The following is a 22,109-nucleotide window of genomic DNA, read 5'->3' on the forward strand; positions in this document are numbered from 1 at the left end:
AATATCCCGTTTGCAAACAGAGGTAAACACATAACTACTGATGGTACAGTATAGCCAGTGACGGGGCAATTATCATTTTTATTCAAACAGCCCCAGCTTGTTCTGCACCTCCTGATTTAAATGACTCTACATGGCTGTGAAAGACTGCTAAATGGTGTTATTCTGAGTGTAAGCCAGGAAAAGACCACTAGAGGGAGTGTAAGGTTCACTGACCAAACAAACAGAGGCGCTTGAATGCATCACATTAACTGATTAACAGCTACACCTCATCGACAATCTTCCAAGCAAATGAGGACTCTGAGACAGATTGAGGTCTGGTTTGAACATTTATATTGAGATTTTCAGTTTAAATGCAAGAGGACACATTTACTCTATCTGCAATCACTTTTCTTCATTTCACTTGGCCCCACATGTTCACGTCAGCACATCAATAACTTACATACTGTACTGTAGCAAACATCCTGCTGAGGACAATGATATTTAATTATAAGAAATGGTGCGCTGCCTTCAAGTGGCGACCAAACCGCTGTGACAGAGTAGGACGAGCAGGGCTCGTGTGGAAACGACCACCATCCTCATGATAAGCTCACTGGTCACTAGCACGCGTTTCCACACTGAAGTCAGCTGAAATGCACTGAAAAATTAATGATATGTGATCCTGACCCACAAGGATGTGTTGAGATTGAGTTCCTTGAAGGACAGCATTAGCACCCTAAAAAATGAAGGCTAGAAATTAAAACCTTTCATGATCCTGCAGGTAGAAAACAGAACCTTAGTTCATGTGCACCGAGGGTTGAAGCAGTAATGGCACCATGAAGAAACAAGATACAACAGACACGCACAGTTGAAAGCAACAGTCAGTCTAAAGCCAGTCAGGTGGTTTCTGTTATTGACTATATGATTTAATGCTCTGTACATTAACCAGACGAATGTTTCCTTTTCAACCGGGTCACCTTAAGATGAGTAGACGTCACATGACAAACCAATCTGTACATTCTGCTTCCTGGATTGTGAAACCGTATGACATTTGAAGGCGGCGGAGACCAACGGTAACGGGAGTAGCAGCTGCGACTGTACAGATACAAACTGAAGGATGAGGTCCAAAACCAAGCCAACGCACGGGGGAGCTCGCACAGTCCACGAAGATACACCGTCACAGGCCTTTCCCTCCGTTTACACAAGTCCATTAAATAATAAAAAACAAAGTATTTTTTCTCCAGATGCACAGTCCAGACTCTGCTGGACCTTTGGAAGAAATCTCCTTTCTGCTTTTACCTCTGTGCAAGACTTTGGGAATAAGGCTTCCTTCTGATTTGCATTTGACACGTGGTCTATTTGTTAAAGTGTAAGCAGTTTTTGAGTGTTGAGTGAGATCAGTACAGAGAATCACTGCCTTCATGTGTGTAATTCATAATGTTTCCAAATACGCCTTCCCGTGTACATTCCATAGCGCCCTAATGGTTGTTCCTCTCTAGACTATGTTGACCAGCTATTAAAAGACAGACTTATAAAAAAAAAAAAAAATCCTTTGATTTATCAATTAAATAATTTTATATAAAAGCAAACCTCCCCATCCCCACTTCATGAAGGCCTTCCCTAACGGTTAACTACTTCACCACCATATAGTCACACATACATCACAGTGCATGTATGCATACTCCGTCTCAGTCCTCTGTCTCACTCATGCGCACACACCAGAACGGCTTCCTGGTTTACAGCTTGTTCTTACATGAGGTCCATGCAGTACCGAAGCAGAAACATCCTGATGTGTTCTTTTTTTTTTTTTTTGTCTCCGGTACGTGGCACAAACTTATGGCAAAGAAGCGGATACATGATTTGGCTCAGACCTGGATCCAGTAATATTTGCACAATTCTTATTAGTGTTTACGTCAGTCTGCTTGGTGTACCAGATGGGTGGGGTTTACCATACAAGGCGATGCAATGTCTTCCAGAGAGTTTAGACGGTCAGAGAAAAACAATCAGGAGACTGTTATATTTTTCTGTGACCTCAAACTTACCCGCTCCAGTTTTAATAGTCTCAATATTGTAAACCCCACTAATCCAGAATGCCAAACATGTTAAAAAATGCAATAATTAGCAAACACTAATTGACCACGGTCTGGTTTGGGTTTTAGTATTTACACAGTCATCCATTTATCTCCTGTGATGCCGAGAGTGCAGAAGGAATTCAGATATTTGCTCCCACTTCACTTCCATATATTCTTTCATTGTCTATTCATCCGTCTTTATTGTGTCTTGATCTCCAAGTTCAACACTCTCCAGTAAGTTTGGTGGTGTCTCCGCGTTTGGGCGGTGCGGGTGGGGGTCCTCGTCGTAGTGTTGCATAGCCTGAGATGTTTCCGGACATGTAGCTACCGTTTCCTCCGTTGCTTTGCTTTCCTTGGTCCAGGAGCAGCTCGGGTGGAGGAGGAGGCAGAGCCATGTCGTCCATAGTCCCCGCAGGTTCCAACTTGCCCGCGAGTCCGGCTGAGTTGAGGGAACCTTGGCGACCCACTGACTTTCGCTTCAGTGTCCGGTGGAGATCATCCAGGAAATTGGGCTGGCCTGAGCTGCCCTTTGGAGAGGTGGGTGGAGGTGGTGAGAGGGGAGGGGGCTCCGGGGTGGTGTTACTGCGTCGCACAAGTGTGGGTGGAGGAGTCTTTTTCAGTGAGCTCTTCCCCCATGATGAGTTGCTGACTAGGGAGACGGGTGGAGGAGGAGGGGGAGCCTGGGGCTGTGGGTTGACCACAGCTACCCTGGGAGGTCCGCCGCTATGGGCGTCACTACCAGGAGGTGGAGGAGGCGGGAAGAGCTCAGAGGCTGGGGGAGGAGGTGGGAAATAGGCGCACTCAGGTGGGGGAGAAGGGAAGTCGCCACTGGACTGCTTTACCTGGCTCACTTTGGCCTGGAGTGCCAAGGGCAGGTTGGCCAGGTTGAGCTTGCCTGGTTTCGGGGGAGCAGGTGGTCCAGTTGAGGGGTCCTTGGAAGGGGATCCGATGGAGGAGGAGGCAGGACAAGGGGAGGAGGGAAGGTTGTTGCTCTGGGGAGCAAACTTGCTGAGTAAGTTTCTCCTTGATTCCTCATACGAAGCGGAGGAGTTGAACTTGACGCTGGAGTTCCTCTGCGGGGTGGGAGGAGGTTTCTTGCCTCCTGCATTGAAGGAGCCAGAGGGCGACCTCCTCATGGGTGAGCCAAGGTTTCCAGGAGGGAGGGGAGGAGGAGGTGGAGTCGGGCCAGTGACGGGAGCTGGGGGGGGTGGCGGAGGAGGAGGAGGGGCAGGGAAGCCAGCGTTGCTGTCTGGAGGAGGAGGAGGGAACTCGGGAGACTGAAGCTGCTGGCCACCTCCTGGCTGCCATTTTGGTTTGGTCTTGACTGCAGGTGGGGAGAGGGGGGCTTTGGGGCTCTCTGAGTGACAGGCCCCTGGAAACTGGCTTGCTAGTTGTTTCACCAATGACATTGTAGGTGGAGCTCCAGTGGAAATGGACACTGGCTTAGACAGGCTGTGCTGCTTGGGCAGAGTTGGAGGGGGGTGGCTGGAGGCGTGGCCTGGCTGGAGGCTGAACTGCTTCTTGAGGGGGGCAGCTGGAGGAGGGGGTGGAGGTGGTGGCGGGGTCGGGCCACCAAGCGTAGCTGGAGGTGGGGCGGGAGGGAATGGGGAGACGGGTGATACAGGTTTGGGGGCAGCATGAGGAACAAAGCCCGGGGTGAAGGTTTTGGGTGGCGCTGGAGGCGGTGCAGGAGGAGGTGGGAACTGGGCTGGCACTGGGAACTGCTGGGGAGGAGGAGGAGGTGGTGGCGGAGGAGGAGGTGGAGGAGGCGGGGGCGGTGGAGCAGGGGCAGGCGGCGGGGACTCCTCGAGGCCTTCATGAGGAGAGAGGAGGTCCCGCGGTGGGCTGGGAAACCTTTCCTTCAGTGTCTGCTTCAGCCCGTTGGGGTAAACCGGCTGGCTCATGGGAGCAGGTGCAGACGGTGGTGGGGGAGGAGAAGGAGGAGGGGGGAATGCTACTCCATTGGTCTGTGAGGCAGGTGGAGGTATTGGGGGTGGAGGAATGAAGGCAGGTGGGGTAGCTGGGCTGGGAGGGCCCAGCCTCAACACAGCCATGGCTGACCCAGGGGTTGGCATAGAGGGTGGAGGCGGAGGAGGAGGTGGAGGGGGAGGCGGGACATTAGTCCTTGCTGCGATGTGATTCACATTGGGCTTTGCTGCAGGCGGTGCTGGACCTGAGGGAAGAACTTGGTGAGCTATTGCTTGGAGGTGACTGGGCAACCTGTGGTTGGCAGCCTGGGAGGCCTTCTGGTTCTGCAGCCTGGTGATCGTGCTGTACTTGTACATGGTGGGAGCCGGTGAGTGGTGTGACACCATTTGGACTGGGGGTGGGGGAGGAGGCGGCGGAGGAGGAGGTGGTGGGGGTGGAGGAGCCAGCTGTTGCTGCTGTGGGGGCATGTAGTTGTAGTTGTTGATGGTCTGTGGCTGCTGCTGCTGTACTGGAGACTGTGGTGACTGCTGAGGGAGCTGAGGGAGCTGAGGGATCTGCGGCGGTGGCGTCTGCGGGGCCTGTTGAGGAGACGGAGTCTGGGGAGGCAGGTGCTGGTATTGTGGCTGGGTCGGTGTCTGGAGGTGCACTGGTGGGTGCTGGGGCTGTGGTGGTGGCAGCTGTTGGTGGGGCTGGGGCTGAGGCTGCATCTGAGGTTGGGGAGGGGGCGTTGGGGCTGGGTGGTCAACTGAATGCTGGCTGTGGTGCCGGTGACTGTGGGACGCATGCGGCAGGGTGGCTCCTCTGGATGCCTCCATTCTCATGTGCTAAAAAGAGAGTGCGTGTTAGCTTACTGTTCTTCTAAATCCACGTGACACTCCTAGCCATGTTTGAAAGAAAGCCATACCTTGGTGCTCTCCTCGATCTGGGTGCCTCTCTTCCAGGCCTCAGAGAAAATGGAGCTCACCACACTCTGGGACCGGCCATGGGAGGAGCCAGTGTCCACCCCACTGTCTGAATGTCCTGAGTGATTAGACTGAGACTCTGGAAGCACACACACATAGCAATAAGACTTTCTGTGGGAAGTGTATAATTAATACAGTGTCATACTTAACACAGATCATACTTCAACTGGATTAAAGCAATACATCCCATAGCCTTTCAACTTCATGGAATATCAAATTGCTGTAGTATCCCTTTAAAATGTCAATGATCCTCAACTAGATGCTCCATTTGCAGCCTAGTATAGTGACAGACAGTGAACTAACCAGGTATGCTGGCAGAACTGGAGCCTGATCGGATGCTGGAGGTAGAGAGAGAGGACCAATCGTAGGCTGCCTCAGTCCTCTTCATCGCCTCCTGGTAGTTCACATATAGTTGTTTCCCATACTACACACACAAAAACACACACACGCAATGTTAAGATAACCCAGGGACATAGAATTAATTAGCATTATGTCCTATAAAAGTCTTAGATAACTAAACAACCGTAGCAGACACTCACCTTGGCAATGCGAATTCCATTCACCCATTGGTGCAGGGTCCTGACATCATCACAGCACAGATACTTGATGTACTGCGACTTCTTCTGGATTTGTGGATGCTGCAAAAAGAAGTAATTATGCGTTTGTCGATACACCAGTGCATCACGCGTCCACTGAGAGAAATCATTCACTGTGAAAGGATTATGTACGATACATAATCGACTGCAAGTCTTTTGGCTTTAAAGCATATTTGAGATAAAATGCGAGTAATAACATTTCAGCCATTTATTAAATGGATCTCAAATCAAATTAAACAATTCCAACTGACCTGTTTTAAGGCACATTGCAGGTTGCTTTAAATAGAAACAAGTATTCTCTAATGGAAGGCTAATGGCAGTAAATGCTTATCTCAGTGTAAGAGAGAAGCTCTATTGAGTCTCTGGGGACCATAAGAACGATGTCACATGACAACGGCTCCATGTTTAATGCTTAGGTGGGGAAAGAAATTCACAATGTCAGGTTCCTTTTAACATGCTAAAAATCCGTTGTCCCGAGTGCATTCCATGATATTTGCAGACTGTTTTGGTGGAAGATTTAGGAACAGGGCTTCACCTTCAGGGCCAGGCAGTAGTCAGTGGGAGCCTTGTATTTGCTGCGGTAGTCTTGACCGTAATACACGTTGACATGGTCCAACTGCAGGAAGCATACAAGATCTCTGGATGCCTGTAGAGAGGGAGACAGAGGAGGATGGATGAACGCATGGATGACTCTGACAAGGGACTGATGCTGAGTGAAGCTGCTCTGTGCGGGAAGAGAAGGCTTCTCTACAGGTACATCTTACATTTCTGGTGACAGGTTGGACTGACTAGATGTACGGAAACATGCAAGGGAAATGTCTAAATTACACATTAATGGTTTACAAGTATTTTTGGAGCACATGCTGTTTCCGTGCCTGAGTGAAGTTGCTCTAAATGGGCTTTAAATAATTATGCTAAGAGGATTTAAGTCCCACTGTAGTCCCACGTCTTGCGTGGACATGTTTTTGGGGGTAAATACACAGATCTAAATTAAATGTACAGTGCTTAATTCAATGCTTGAGTAACACCATAAATTATTGTAGGACTCTCACAGCTCTCACAAGATTGCAGGATTTAAAAAGGCAAGACTATGTGCTCAACAAATCTTCCCGCTGTTCTCACAGTGATCAGGCATCAAGCAGGAAATGCCACAGACTGTCAGTCTGGTTCTAATAAGCCGAATCCACATTTCTGCTCTGCATCTTCATTTTGCCTGAGTGGCGTGACTGTGTGCCTGAAGTCTACCATCCTGAGTCTCGCTGACCTTGGCTTTGCCTTTTGGGACGTAGTAGATCCCTGAAGCTCTGAGGAGGAAGTAACGTTTCTTCCACGACTTCTTCCCATCCTCCTTCAGCCACAGGATGCCTTCAATCTCTGGCACCGACACCGAGCCGCCACAGAAACACTCCTGGTAGACACATGCCCAGAAAATGATGTCAAACTTTATCTCGTGGGTGCTGATCTGTCAAGTAGTTTGTGCTTGTGCGTAATCTCACCTCTAATAACGCCTCTTTATTCCTGTCGGCCATCTCGGATGTCTCCTTCCGCCCCAACAAATAGTTCTGGAGATGATTGAGAGGAACAGTGGAGTACATAGAGGACAGTGAGGGGAGTGAGGGTCTCGTCTTATGTTAAATAAATTATTCACCTTTACTCGCTTTAGAGCTTTGACCTACTTCCAGCTCTCCAACACAAACACACTCCCTTGTTCACTCTGGGCTGTGCAGGCACTAAGCATGCATAAACAATGTGTTTGTGTGTATAGCATATGCTTTCAGCGTTTATACTCCGAACGCAGAGCGGCTACGGAGGGTATTAAGAAGACGATCTGTCCTCGCTCTCCTGTGTAATTGCGTTGAAGTGTAATAGACAGTCACCTGAGGGTTCTTGAAAAGAGCATATTTCTCGATGCGTTCGATGAACATAAGCTTGTTGTGGCTGTCCCGGGTCCAGTTCAACAGATTCTCCACCAAGTTCTCATGATCCTCAAAAATACGCTCTGAGAGAGAGACAGAGAGAGAAGAGGGAGCGATGAAGATAAGATGCAAGACATGCAGTTTTTTTGCTGACCGGCAAATACGCACTTTAATTTCCCCCTCCAGGGACCTCTGTGTTTGGGTGGGGCAGAACTTTTAAGTGTAAACCTAACAATTAGCCTGGAGACACAAACAGTGACTATTCTTAGATCACAGATATCTGTGATGCATTACATGTTTGGCTCCTACGTCATTTACACGGCCCCCCCCCCCCACGCTTTGTGCATCACGCCATGTGCAAACAAACCCCTCGAGTATGCCGACAGTGCAGACTAAAGCGAACCATAAACAGTGTTTATTTGACTCAGGTGTGGAGGACACTTACCCATCTGTAGCTCCGTGATGGTTTCCACAAGAGACCAGTCAGGGCTGTAGCCACAGTGGGACTTATCCAGCAGGCTGTCCAGCACCTGCCTGACCGTCTGCCGCTCATCCACCATCATGGTCTTGGAGCTCTCGTCCGACATGTGGACCCTGATCACCAGCTGATGGAGAGGTGGAGGAAGAAAAGGATGGGTTTTAAACTTTGTTTAACTTATTTTTTTAAAAAAAAGGTTCGGGCAAAAGAGAAAGAGTCTAATCTCTATGTATGCACTTAAGTTTTAAGTTTATTTCTTGGACTATTTCAGGCTATTTTCCTCTATATCCTCTATTGCCAAAGAGACAATAACCCCAAACTTTCATGAGTTTCCTTAAAGGCCTCTGGGGCACAATTATTTTGGAACAATTTGCAATAAATTATTTTTATGTGAACATATTTCAAGACAATATTCCATCTCAAATAAAGTCACAGAATCAGGTTGGGGATAGATGGCTGCAGGGTGAAATGTGTTTCAAATATGTCAAACTATTTGTGGGGTCACTACAGTCATGGTGTCACATATGCAACCACTGCACGCTAAAATCCAATAATCTGGCCAAAGTTTTACATCCATAGGCGACCAAAAATCCCCCATAACAAGCAAGCTTAAACTAATCTGGATAAGACAAACACACACGTGCCAAATCCAGCCTCACACAATTGCAGCCTACATAAGACTTGTCCTGGTGTGAAACCAAATAAAGCCCTCAAATTCCTTGACCCCCAGCTTGTCCCCTCCCACCGGGACCCCGCCATCCAATGAGGGTGTGGGTACAGTTGATTGAAGAGAGACCCAGACCAATGAGAACAGCGGGAGAGCTGTGAGACTAAGACGTGTGGAGTCTGACCTACATTTCTCACAGGAGAGACCCCTAAAACCCTCTAGTCTGGCAGAGGGGAAAAAAATCCCACAAAAAAAAAAAAAAAAATCCCACAGCTACATACATTTTTAATCTTCTATCCAAACACAATCAAACTGCTTCAACATGAATCTAAGATACAGTAAATTGTGAAGTGTATCTGGCTGTGTAGACTGCTGACAACTGCAGAACTAATAATTTAGCACATCAGTCTTTCACTGAGAGTTTTTTTTTTTTTTTAAATGTGCTGCCTGTTACAGCACTCTTATTGTCATTACTGTATTCATTTGGCCAAGAGAAGTCTGGCCCTGTTTGCTCAAACACCACTGGGTCTCAACTATTCATGGCACATAAAGAGACACCATTCTGTTGCTCTCATTCAGAGAGACTGTTCATTCAGTGGTGGAAACATTGGCAAAAATGGCCTGCCTGTGGAGTTCCTGCCTGTCCGACTTCCCAGCAGAGACACCCACATGCCATGGCTTTCAATGGAGCAAGGCACCCCAGTTGTTCACCGTAAAATCAACGCTTGTTTGGTCGGATGGCGTAAAAACGATGTTTTGTGCGGAATGTGTCCGCATTGTCTCGCAGCGCTCTTTTTCTGAAGCCTCTTTCGGATTTCTTGCTCCCTCCCCGGCAGATACACACACATAATCAAACACTGCAATGACCTATTTTCTCTGCGCTTCATCGCCTGGCTGTGAATGAAGTTCACAAAGAAATGCAGCGTGCAGTGGATATGACAAGACAGCAATTATTATGAGTCAGAATGGCCGTTTAAAAGAGAAACCGAGTCAGTAAGTGAGAGTGTGCACAAAGGGAAGAGTGGTCCTACCTTTTTGACCTGTGCCTCCTTGATTTTTTCCAGGGCGACTCGGATCTTCTCTGCCTTCAGTTTGGCAGCTTGCTCCTCCTGGATGAAGACACAGGAGCCTGGTTAGCATAGTTAACATTCACACAATAACCGAACCACTCAGAAAACCTCCACAAAAACCAAACGGGGTTTTGATTTCGTAACCTTGCCTCTTCCTCTTCACGCATGTCTTTCATTGTTCTCTGGCAGGAGTAAGACATCATGCACACACAACTTCATTAAATACTAAGCAGCCCTTTAAACCATTTAAATGCACAAGCCTCAGGCGCGATGGCGCATGGTGTCATGTGCGAAATGAAAGACAGTTTTTCCATGCTTTGGGTTGCTTACCTGCCCCCTCCAACAAGATGCCATCACCTCCATTCCGTAGGTCGTGTATGTTTTTACGTGTCTGAGAGGGTGTGTTTTATCACTCGTGTGAATATTCGATAAAACCCAAATAAACACAGTGGTGCTAAACCGCCGTTACTGTGACATTGGTCTGACGTTGCCTCAAATATGGCGCTCCATTTGCCGTCTATGGTTCCATATTGGATTCATATGGAGCTGCAGCCAGTTTCCTTTGATCTTGCTGTACAGCAGAAGGGAAACAATAGTAGAAGATCCCCAAAGGGCGAGAGGCTGCAGATGTGTAGGATCAGTTCAGAAAGCCTCAAAAGGCACTATGATCCCCTGCAAAGATCATATTCAGATCTCAAGGGCAAAAATGAAAAGAAATATCCAGATTCGTCCATAATTAATGAATAAAAAGGACAAAAACGGTTCCTTTTTCAATTGCTTTTACATTGCGAAAAAAATATTCCTGTCCGCTTGCCGCCGTTTGCAGTGAGCTACTGGCGTGTAAAGTTATTCCACAATGATCCTCAGTGGGTGAAATTCAGCAGGGCATCCACATCTTCCATCAGTCTGACACGACAGCAGATAAGCGAGCTGAGACTGTGCTGAGCAGAGACTTTGTGACAGCGCAGGTTCACTGACATGCACACATGTGCGCCCGAGATGAGCACAACTTGACTAAAAAACCCTAAGTGAGACAGTAGGAAGGACCATGCCCCTCCCCCCTTCAACCCTCCCACCCTCTCTTCCTGCTTCCTCCCCTCTCGCTCTCTCTTTCTCTCTTTCTCATCTCCATCACTCTCTTTCTCTCCACAACACATGCAGGGGTTTGGGAGCGTGCCCAATCGATGGAGCATAATCCCCACAAAAATAGTAGAACGAGGGGTCTGCCAGCCAGAGAGCCCCCACTGCAAGACCTTCTACCCTTTAGCCAGTCAGGATGAGGGGAGAAAGCGTGACCGACATTGGCCCTGGAGCTAAACTACAGTGACAAGGACGGAGAGCAGAATGTGGGTGAATGAGAAGCTGAGGTGCTGAATATTTGAAGTCGGCGGTGTATATCCAGGCATGTGCGTTGAAAGAGAAGGGGTGAGGGGCATTAGCAACCGCTCCTCAAGCCTCTTATCTCAAGAACCCCCTCTCCTTGACCCAGACTACCTTTTCCACATGACCAGCTCAGGGCACATGCACATTAATGCAATAAAGCAAACACTCTGTTTGGCCAACACACACTCTGTTTGGCAGGCTTTTAGTCAGTGATGTGAGAGCGTGTGTAAAGAGAGGTCACGGGGGCTGTTCAGATTATAGTCCAGAGTCAATCTGAGTCACACTGTACGTTTAGCCCCATAATTGTCAGCGTAACCCCTCCACAGCTCCCCCAACCCCGATTATTCCCTCTCCACATGACACCTACACCCTGCTTTTTATTAGACATTAGTCTGATTCCTATTCCACAGGCGTTTTCCCCTCCACTTTCACACTCCAGCCACACCAGAGCCAATTTCAAAAAGCTCTTCTGCCTGGCCTGGAAGAAAAAAATCTTGGCACCCTCTCCCTTTGATGTCTCTCCACTCTCTCTCTCTCTCTCTCTCTCTACTCGCTTGTTCCCAAACATCCCGCGCTCATTCAATATTCTGATTTGCCAGCGAGGAGAGGCAGAGAATTTGCGAGTCCAGGGGTGATCACGGCTCCCTCTCCCACACTCTCTGCTCAAACGTGTAACGCTAACACATAAACTCCCTCACAGCCTGTTCGCCGCGGGCTTTTAAAAACCATTCAAATGCTCTGTGCATTCACAGACAGGCTGAGCGCAGACATGCCAGAAACCAATAGCCTTGAAACATTGAATTAATTCCACTGTTTTGTAATAAAGAGAGAAAAAGTAAGTAACTGACCTTCCAATATTGTGACTGTAAAGTTTGAGGGCAGATGAATAGTGTGGATATTACTGTGACAGTCAGCCAACTTCACTGTTGGCATCCATTATATTCAAATAAATGGAGAGAGGGATTTTGGAAAGATATCTGCAATCCAATGCCAGGGACCACTAATGGGGATCTTTCAGTATACCCTTACATGAATAGTACAAGGCTGTCTTTTGTTTTGAAGTCTTTAAAAAGATGGAGACCTCAAGAGTCCTGAAAATAATCAAAATCTACAGAATTTTCCAGACCCATTAAAGGACCCTTATACTGTCAACAATTAACATAATTTGTGGTTTGTGTCATTCAGCAAATGCCATCGGGTTGTTAATAGGATTTAAGTAACTCTGGCGTGCATCTTCTGCCTCTCTTGGAATCCCCTGCTTTGCACTTGGCTGTGTGTCGAGTAGCGATGGTACGATAAATCACAATCAACGGAGGCCAACTTTGAAACACAAATGTGCACACATCTGATGCGCATAAGCGTCGCGCTGGAGCTAAAGACTGCAACCAATATGTTTGCTGGGGAAGTTGCTTTGCTGTAAACCTCTTGTCAGCAGTCAGAGTGCTGAGAAAGGTTAGTTAGGAGGACCAACACATGATGTGAAAGATACTGTATATTCACATCCACCAGATCTTTGTGTTTGCATGAGCATTGTTCAGTTCATGCGTATACATCTAGTGTATGTGAGGGCAAAGCAAGTTATTCTCAATTAACCTAAATGGCAACCTCTTTAACATCAACTAGATATTCTCAGTTCAGGACAAATTAAAGCATGGTACACAAACACGACTGAGAAAACATATAAGGGTGCAAACTAATGATTAGTTTGATTACTGATTAAATATTTGATGTATATAATGTCAGAAAATGGTAAAAATAAATGAATAAATAAAATACTGATGAAGGCTGTGAGATGCAATTGCAATCTCATTGACATTTTCTGTCATATTTCTGACATAAAACCAAGAAAATTAGCAGATCTTCTAATTGGAAAACCAGAAAAATCTGTTTCTGACAAATAAACGACTTCAACAACTCACCAATTATCAGACAATTTTTACATTCTGTTGACCAACTGCATGAGCTAACTTCTAATGGTTGCAGCTCTAAGCTGCTGCCCCCCCCTTTCTTAATGAAGGTAGAGTGCAAACTAAAAGCCAGCGACGTGGAGAAGGAGAAAAAAAAGGAATGAAAACAGAGAACCATAGAACAAAACCTACCAGTGAAGGATAAATGAGGGAGCAAGTAGGAAAAAACAATCAAGTGTATTAAATCTGTAAGCATGGTACAGTGTGTGCATGGTGAATGCTGAAAAATGATGTAAGGGAAAAATCCATTCTGATTCCCTATTAGATATCTGAATATTTGATTCATCATACTGGTTCATTTTTGGTGTGCCCAATTTCTCTCAACTTGCCTTATGTACGTCTCTTCATTTGTACATCCCTAAATTTCAAAGGATACAACTCGACAGCCTTCACAGAATCAGCCTGACTCCGTCGGAGACAGTCAGACTGATTCTCCAGCTGAGAAGCTGTTATGTCTGCCTTGTTTTGTTTTTCAATCTTTCAGTCTGGTTTTCCAGCAGCATGGATTTTTTCCATTTAAAGACATGCAAAGCAGAAAGGGTAAGCACACACACACACACACACACACACACACACACACACAAGAGAAAAACAGTAGAGGCAAGTGTATGAGGAAGTCACCTTGGTCAGGAGGTGAGAAGGCTTTCCAGCTATGCTTTTCAGAATGAGCGAGGTTTCTCGGTCCAGATAGGAGTGCTTGGGTGAAAACAGAGGGGGGGATCAAAAAGTGAGCGGAGGAACAGACAAAATATAGAAAAGTCAGTGCCAGATGATTCCTGGAGGCTTATTAATTGCAGGTGTTTTGATCTTTTTTTGTATAAAAAAAGCGTGGAAGCGAGAGAAGGGTCCATAAATGGAGCGCTCAGCAGTTGTGGTTGTCATTAGCTGCAGCTGTGGGTAAAGAAGCAATGATTGAGAGAAGTACTGTAGCAACACAGCAAACATGACTGTATCAAATGAGCATGTGAATACTTTGTATACTGTGCTTTCCTGCTAGCTAAAAAACCTACAGCTACTTTCACAAACACACACACAACCAGTCTTCCATGCCATACACACTTTTATGCTTATGGTTACATGTGCATGCATTACACATAAACCAAAGGCTGCACACTATTGCTAAAATGTTCATTCTGATATTCCACCAATTAAAATGATAAAACATTGGTTGCATCTATCGTTGGTCTTTCAGCATTAATAGGGAATGTTTCACATTTGTATGACTGTGGAAACTAACATTTCAATATACGATTACACTGGGAAGGATTATCCTGCAGCCTTACATGGGCTAATGCCAAAAACGCATGCATGCACACATGCACCTCACACACATGCACTTACAGTGGCCTGATCCATGTCACCCTCGCGTGAGGTGAAGTCAAGCTGCCGCCTGGCTGCCTTACCATTGGGCCGTCGCAGCGTGACATGCTGGGAAAATCAGGAGGTGCAGGCAAGGTGTGTGTGGGTAGAGGCCACAGGTGTGGGAAAGGATGCAAACACAGATAATATGACATCACATGCAGGGGGACAGGGGATATTACTCTCAGCTAAACATACGCATGTTAACGTTCAGTAACTCAGGTCTTTGTTCCTGAGAAAGGTTAAACTTTTCTTAAACATACTTCAGAGGATATTCTGATTTTGTTAGAGAGCCAAGATGGTTGGTGAGTGAGCAGAAAAATTCAGAAATAGCAGATGCCAACATTGTAATTCACACATTGGAGCCTTATGGGAGATTACAATGTGTTCTTTAACACACCATCCAATGCACAATACACGGGCCGTATTGTGGATTGACTCTCAAAGCACTTCAGGCATGCAGTTTCTTCCAAATGTCATGCCATGTGGTTAAACATGCAGGATCAAAGCCAGACTGAGGTCAATTCAGCGTATTCAAGATTTGGAATGTGCTCGTGCTCTTTTTACAATACAACCTGAATGACTAAAATGTGCTGCCCTGAATTGACCCCAAACCTGATTCACACACATTTCACTTACCAGTACATGTGGATGTACACAGTCTTTCACACAGTGGCGCACACACACTTTCTCAGGAGCTGATAAAACTGTGTCTACCTGTTGGATGCCCTTGGTGTGTGTATTGTCTGTGTTCTGTGTGTACTTCCATGTCAGTCATACCTCTGTGCTGGTCTGGCTTTGTCCTTGCGTGCTTGGGCTGCTCTGGCTCTCCACCTCTCCACCCGTCATCACTTTGTCAATGTCCAGGGAGTCCATGCTGGACGCAGAGGCACATGCTGAATTTACACTGGACCGCTGGGACGGAGCTTCCTGCTCGCTGACCGCGCCCACCGAGCCCGTCCTCCGGTGCTGTCCGCCGCTGGACGATCCGGACGACGGCCGCCGCAGAGTGGTGGAGGAGAAAGAGGAGGAAGAGGAGGAAGAAGAGGACGAGGTTTGACGTGCGGCTTCATCCATGCTGAGAGAGGCCTTCTCCAGCTGAGAGGTGATGTCATCCAGGGAGATGTTGGAGGCCGCGGGGCGGGTGTTGACGCTGCCGCCTCGCACTGTGTTGGCAGGCGATGCCCGGGTACTGCTACTGGCACTTCCTGTTGGGGAGTTCAGAGTTTAAACACAGCTAAAGACAGAAGATACTTGTAGACGGACTGCATTTTAAATTACATGTCGGATTTCTTGACATTCCACTTAGATTTCAGGTGCTACGTGTGGCAAATTCACTTTATCTGTATATGCATAACATAAGTATGATCACATATTTTAGGTGAGGCTGCTAGGAAACACCTTTATGATTACAATTAACAAAATACTGGCTGCATTTATAATAAATCATACCAGTGACCCACCAGTCACTCATACAACAGCCCCAGACAGCAAGCCTATGATTGATTACACAAAGACTACATTTCCCTGCTAATTGTACCCCCTTGTTTTGGCTTTGGCTTGAATAAAAAGGACAAACACCACCAGAAACACCATTTCCACCAGAAGAGTGACATCTTCCTGTTTTACTCTGTAAAGCATTCCTCCTTTGTGTTGTAGCTATTCCAAACATCCAAGCCCAACAATGTGGGACATCACACAAAACACCGAGCATGACAGAGGGTTCTATAAAGATGATTACAGTTAGTATATTAATGTATAGGAATAGGTAGAATAAATATTCTAATGTTGTTAAAATACTACATGGAGCACGATTATAAATATTCAGCAGGACTACCTCCGCTGCTTCCTCCTCCGCTGGTGCCTGTGTGCTTGGCACTGGCACTGCGCCCCCCAGGGGCTCGCTGCTGGCCTTTGTTCTGGGCACGAGACGAGGTGTTTGGTTTGGAAATGGTATTGAGCTCCTGTTCGATGGAGCACAGGTCAGCCATCAGGGCATCCAGGTCCACTGTGTCGCCCTGGTTCAACGCCTCTGTACAGAGCACAGATAACAGACAGAGGGAGAGAAGGGAGTAAGGCACGGCAGAGGGGGGAGGGTTGAATTATTTCATTTTATCTGGCCTTTTTCTGACCCTGTGAATGAGTTGAGTGAGATCTCACCGTTTATGTTATACATTGAGAAGCGGTAGGAGAAGTTGGCCATGTTTGTCTCCTGCCTGAGAGGAGGCTTCTGCAGTGTTTTCTGGGGCCTGCCATCATCCAGACTCTACAGAGCATCAACACACACACACACACACACACACACACACAGATAAAATATTAGGCACACATCTGCAAAGTCTGCACACACATTCTGACATTAAAGTCAAAGCACAGGATCTGCCTGTCTGCCTGCTAGACTACACACGCACAGACCTGCACAACTGCACAATACAAAATGATGGTGGGAGGGGAGTTGCTAGGATACAGTATAGGGAGACAGGATTAGCAGTGTTAAGGTTGCTATGGATACAGCCCCTTCCTTTCTGACTGCTTTTCTACCTGTGTGAGTCCATATTTGTGTAACCAACCACCCCCTCTTTGTGTGTGTGTGTGTGTGTGTGTGTGTGTCTGTGTGTGTGTTAACCTGAGTGAGCTTATCCAACTCTCCCAGCCAGGCTCCAAACATCTTGTCCAGGTCCTGGTCCTCCTTATCGCTGTCCTCCTCCGCTCCATGGTCCAACTCATCATCTGATACCTGCTCCATCTAAACACATGAACACACACACACACACACACACACAAAGGAACAGAGGAAATAAATGAGACATTGTGTTCCAATTCCACAAATTCACACACTATCAGATCAAACTCACATAGAAGGAATGATCTAAAGGAGAAAAAAAAAAAACATCAGCTCAACTCATGCCAACCTCACTGCCTGTTACCATGACAACCCCTCATGGACCCCTAGCGGGCACCCTGTGCAGTCTGATCGGAGGAATGCCCCGTACTGTCATGTGTGCTGCTCATCGCTGACACACCCAACACCTCTACTTCCAGCTACAATCCCAAAGATTGGGACGCTGGTGGGAGACAGGAGGAGCAGCGCACCAATCAATATCCCCTTAACTGACATACTGGGCGCATTTGGAATCTATAAACCTGCACTGAATCACTACACCAGTGGCCTACCCGTGGAGGAGATATCAATCAGCGGACTGAACTACAGTAGCCTTTGGTATTGATGGCTATGACAGCCATGTGAGTGAAGGAAGCCGTAGCGAGCTGGTTATGAGAGCCAGGCTGTCTAATGTGAGGAAAGAGCTCCCTCTGTTGGAAATAAAGAGAAGTGGAGGAACAGGATGGTTGACTGTGTTCCAGCAGCTCGTGTCCAGCAGTGCAACAGAACAGGCGATGGCCTCTGAAAGCATCTTATTATGGGTAGAGGCAGAAGAATTTATATAGAATTAATATTACAGATATATGTGGAATGCTAGGAATTACTAAACATCAGATCTCAGAGAGTCTAAAAGAGAGTATAATTAACCTATGGCAGATTAGCAAATTTAACACAGACACTGTAGCTGTAATTCTGTGTCGAGCCTTTAAACACCGAGTTAAACTGAAATGGCCTAACGAAAGCTAACCACCCACCACTGAAGGACACTTTTCAGTAGACAAAGCACTTCATTCAAAACATAAAAATCAAGGAGACAGAGTGTTACAGATAAGACTTCAAGACCAGTGCACAGAAAAGTCTGTTCTAAAGTGTATGAAGCGTTAGTGTGTGCTGACGTCCTTCCCTGTTTCTGCATATCATTTCTAGGTCAGCTGGGCAAGTCCAACTGTTTAGACAATCTGATATTACCCAACCCGGGGAATGAAAAGAAACCACCACGAGTGCCAACATATACTGAGGAAGAATGTTGTGTAATGTGGCGATAGGATTGCCAAGTGGAAGGAAAACATGGTCAAACACATGAGGAGTCACGTCTGTGGTGCTTGCTTCCATGCAGGAGGAAGTGCAGAGTGCATAAACGTATATACACACACATACAGAGCAAAATGTTACACCGCAGTAACTTAACAAGTTCACAAGGTGTTTTTCTCAGTCTTGGTACAGTACAATCAGATGGTAATCCCATTGATGTTTCCAGGGGTGTCACCATACTGTGTGGTGTCAGTCACCAGTGGGGACTGTACCAAACCAGGATTAACCCCTCTGACAACCCCCGTTCCTTTGATCCAGCAAAATGTGCTTGTGTAGCTTAATGTGTATGTGTGTTATCATGAGTCTAAGCCTTTATGGTGACACAGAATACTTGATAGGAATCTGAAAGTCATTCTTTGTTGTTAGTGGGTGATAAACGAAGGTGATAACACAGACAGTAGGTGAAAGGCAGTAAAACTGACTGCGTTTGGCAAAGCAAACAGGAATATGATAGCAGCACCACTGAAAATCTCTCAGCTGAAGACAAACACACACACACAGCAGTTGTTTCAGATAAGTAGCAGTCACATTCCAGACAGCACACGTGTTCTGCTCCTTAAAGTCACTGTATGTGCAGCATTTCCAAAATATACTCCCTCCACTCTCCCGTCCCATCCCGTGCCAGCCTTTGTGTCTCTGAAGCTGGTGTTAGGAGCTGAAGCTGCCACTGCTGTGTGAGTGTGTACATTAGAGCCTCGATGATGGATAGTTTCCTGTTTTGACACACATATCAAACACATGACTTGTCATCTTGTCGAAGAAGACGGAGTCTAAGTATGTAAACAAAAACAAGTCAACCAAGTGTGTGTGTGAGTTAAATCATACCCATGCACTCATGAACGCGTGGGAGTCTGAACAGGAAATGGCCAGGATGTGCAGAATTCCTAATTTCCCTAATGGCCTGTTTCTTAGCAGGAAACTCCAGCTGTCCTTCAGTTTATGCTACTTATTGGGGGCCGGCTTCACCCACCATCTCAGCATCCTTCAGGAAGACCCAGCTGTTTTCCATCTGAATCACATGGTGCCACACCACCGCCACAGAATCATTTGGTTACCATCAAGTGTGGCTCTACATGGGGCCGTTTGTTCACAGACATTACTATTTGGGGGTTCCCCAGCATGAAAAGGGTTGAGTGTCCTTGTTGTATAGCATGACATCATGTCTGATGGGAGGCAGACAAGAAGAGGAAATGGCTAAAATCAAATGAGCTTGCACTGTGTGTGCCAATACTCTCTGAGGTGCGTCTATATGCAAATACACAATCATGGAGCGAGTCAAACTGCAGGACACTTTTAACGTCTGTGTTTAAACAGCAATGAGCCTGCTAACCCTGCACAATAGTTAATCACACATCCACTCGAAGAGAAAAATACATATGCTGTCGGTACATATTCAATGTAACAGACAGAAGACAACAAAACAACAAAGACAGAATAAAAATGATGCACATGCACCAGAAAAACAAAGAGCATTTTGAAAATAGCTCTGCTGCTGTCATTGTAATGGAATCATAGCCTCAATGGCAGATGATGCTGCAGGTTTAAGTGAATTACCACCTGAGGTCCTGCTTTTAAGCTTACAGAGCATGACCTAATGGGAGGAAGCTGTGTGTGTGTGTGTGTGTGTGTGTGTGTGCACAGCAGCCCTGGCCTTTTTTCTTTTCTGGTACTGCTTGGTCCCCGTCTCTTGTCCGAGCATGACCAGCACTCATCGGCCTCCTGTGACTGATGGGGATTCAGGGTGAAAGGTTAAAGGCCATAGGTCTTCCCAGTGGAGCCTCTCTCTCTGCAGCCCCCCCCCCCCCCCTCCCTTCTTCTTCTGGTGCTACAGTGCTGGCAGAGGAAGACTGAAGTGAGCTATGAGTGAAGGGAAGATGAAAAGTGTGTTCTGGGAAATCGAATCTCTCTAAATCTTAGAGAAAGCACAGCAAGCACCCGATGCTGACAAGAATGAAGAGCTAGACGAGTAGGAGGACGACATGTCTATCTTTAGAATAAGTTGTTCGTATCAGAGAGCATCAAGAGAATTGGAAAAGGGAGCGGTATGAAGAGGAGGCCGGTGTGTCTGGAGTAGTTTTCCATAGTTCCTGACAAAGAACTCAGACAAAAAGTGCTACTGAATATTAATAAAAATGAGGCTACTGATGCATCAGGCCTAAAATCATGTAGACTAATCACAGTACATAATGTTGATTAGTCACAGAGAGCAGATCAATACATGCAGCACGTCACATGAGGAAAGAAAACACTGGCCTGTTTACTTTTTGTCACACTTCTTGGAATGACTGATGCTGCCTCTGGGCTATTTGCACACCAAATGTGCTCCAAAATGCAGACAGACGTTTCAGTCGATGACAGAAGTGTTTTAAGTTAATTTATAGCATGTTAATTCTTGGGAGGGTGGATATATACACCCTCAGCAGTTGTTCCATCCTAAATATTTAGGATCAACTTCGGCTATGAGGTCAACGCTTTTTTCAAGGACAGTGGAGGAAAAATATCCCGCTGGGGGCCCTGGACTTTGTGGCTGGCAGGCGAACGTGCTGAACCTCACCCAAAAAAAAGATACACAAAGAAAAGAGAAGGAGTAAGGCAAACAGCCAAAGAGAAAAACACACAAGTGTTTGGGTGTGACAGAGGGAAAAAGGGAGAGTGCAGCATGACATCATAGGTCAAATTAGGTCTCCAGGGCTAGCTCCTTCTTAATTCAGTTTGTATGATGGGAACAGACGTCCGTTTGTTCCTTTGGTTCACATTAAGCAGAATCTGGGATGGACAAGCACCACCTCTAAGATTTACCATGCTAGCTAGAGGAGTAGTACTTCTGTTTTGGGTAGTTTGGGTAGTGACTTGTCAATAACAAATATTCTGAGCCATTCAATGTTTTTTCCTATGGACATTTAGCCCATTCAAGGGCTACAAGACATTGGTAATGAAAAAAAAAAGTATATTCTGTGCCTCTTCATACTGTAAATATACATGTACAAATCCTGTTTATTGGACTGAAGTAAAACACTTTTGTGAAAATAGACAAAACACCTACTTGAACCCACACAATCTCATATTACAACAGAAAGGAAAACAGGTCTCTACCACGCCAAAGTCATTCACTGGCTGCTTCAGCACCACCTGCCCTGTTCCCGGCTGGCATTCAGATGATGAATTGCTTCTAACATGTGAGTTACCAATAAAATCCTTTCATATTTTAGTCACACAGGAAGTGGGGGGGCTGGGATGTGGAATATGACCTTAGCTGTGTAAACACTATTGTGGCCAAATACTGCTGCTGCGATGACGCCTGAGTAGATGTTTCCATTAAACACTTCTAAATTCTATTTTTGGACCAAATACTCCACCTAGCCACATATTGTGAGTGTGTGTGTGCAGTGACGACTGTGAAAGTTAATGAAAACGGGCATCGGTGCTTTCGTCCCCATCATCTCCACCTCGGAAAAACTGAATTACAGACAAACCTCTGAAGCCACCTTGTCCTCGCAGCCATTTTCCTTTTCCCTCCCATCAATTTTACAAAAATAACTTTACACAAATGTCTGGCACCTCTCTTCTAAAAATATTCACGACACATCACATCCTCCCAACAAAGTCAGCCAAAATTGGGAAGAAAGAGTTCGGAAAGGGCTGGGCACGGCGCTAGAAAACAGCAGGGCAATTATACAAACTCAGTGAACTCTTATGAACCACAAATAGAGTGGCCTGCTGTTTGGCTGCAAATATAGAGTGGGAATTCTGGAGAGTTTAGC

General features: G+C 46.4%; 1 protein-coding gene across 1 annotated transcript in view; it reads right to left on the minus strand.

The window, feature by feature from the left end:
* Positions 1-252: 252 nt before the first annotated feature.
* Positions 253-22,109, minus strand: part of LOC139223957 (ras-associated and pleckstrin homology domains-containing protein 1-like) — a 38,027-nt gene continuing 16,170 nt past the window's right edge. Inside the window, exons 3-18 of the mRNA XM_070855959.1 lie at positions 17,002-17,121; positions 16,536-16,641; positions 16,213-16,407; positions 15,156-15,583; positions 14,358-14,444; positions 13,638-13,712; positions 9,628-9,705; positions 7,897-8,056; positions 7,413-7,534; positions 7,032-7,097; positions 6,800-6,943; positions 6,071-6,181; positions 5,479-5,577; positions 5,243-5,363; positions 4,882-5,018; positions 253-4,801 (exon numbers count right to left, since the gene is read on the minus strand). Of these exons, the coding sequence (XP_070712060.1) occupies positions 2,270-4,801; positions 4,882-5,018; positions 5,243-5,363; positions 5,479-5,577; positions 6,071-6,181; positions 6,800-6,943; positions 7,032-7,097; positions 7,413-7,534; positions 7,897-8,056; positions 9,628-9,705; positions 13,638-13,712; positions 14,358-14,444; positions 15,156-15,583; positions 16,213-16,407; positions 16,536-16,641; positions 17,002-17,121 (4,581 nt within the window). The 3' untranslated portion in view covers positions 253-2,269. The remainder of the gene's footprint in view (positions 4,802-4,881; positions 5,019-5,242; positions 5,364-5,478; positions 5,578-6,070; positions 6,182-6,799; positions 6,944-7,031; positions 7,098-7,412; positions 7,535-7,896; positions 8,057-9,627; positions 9,706-13,637; positions 13,713-14,357; positions 14,445-15,155; positions 15,584-16,212; positions 16,408-16,535; positions 16,642-17,001; positions 17,122-22,109) is intronic.

This window comes from Pempheris klunzingeri, chromosome 24 (genome assembly GCF_042242105.1).
Source record: "Pempheris klunzingeri isolate RE-2024b chromosome 24, fPemKlu1.hap1, whole genome shotgun sequence".
Classification (NCBI taxonomy): Eukaryota; Metazoa; Chordata; class Actinopteri; order Acropomatiformes; family Pempheridae; genus Pempheris; species Pempheris klunzingeri.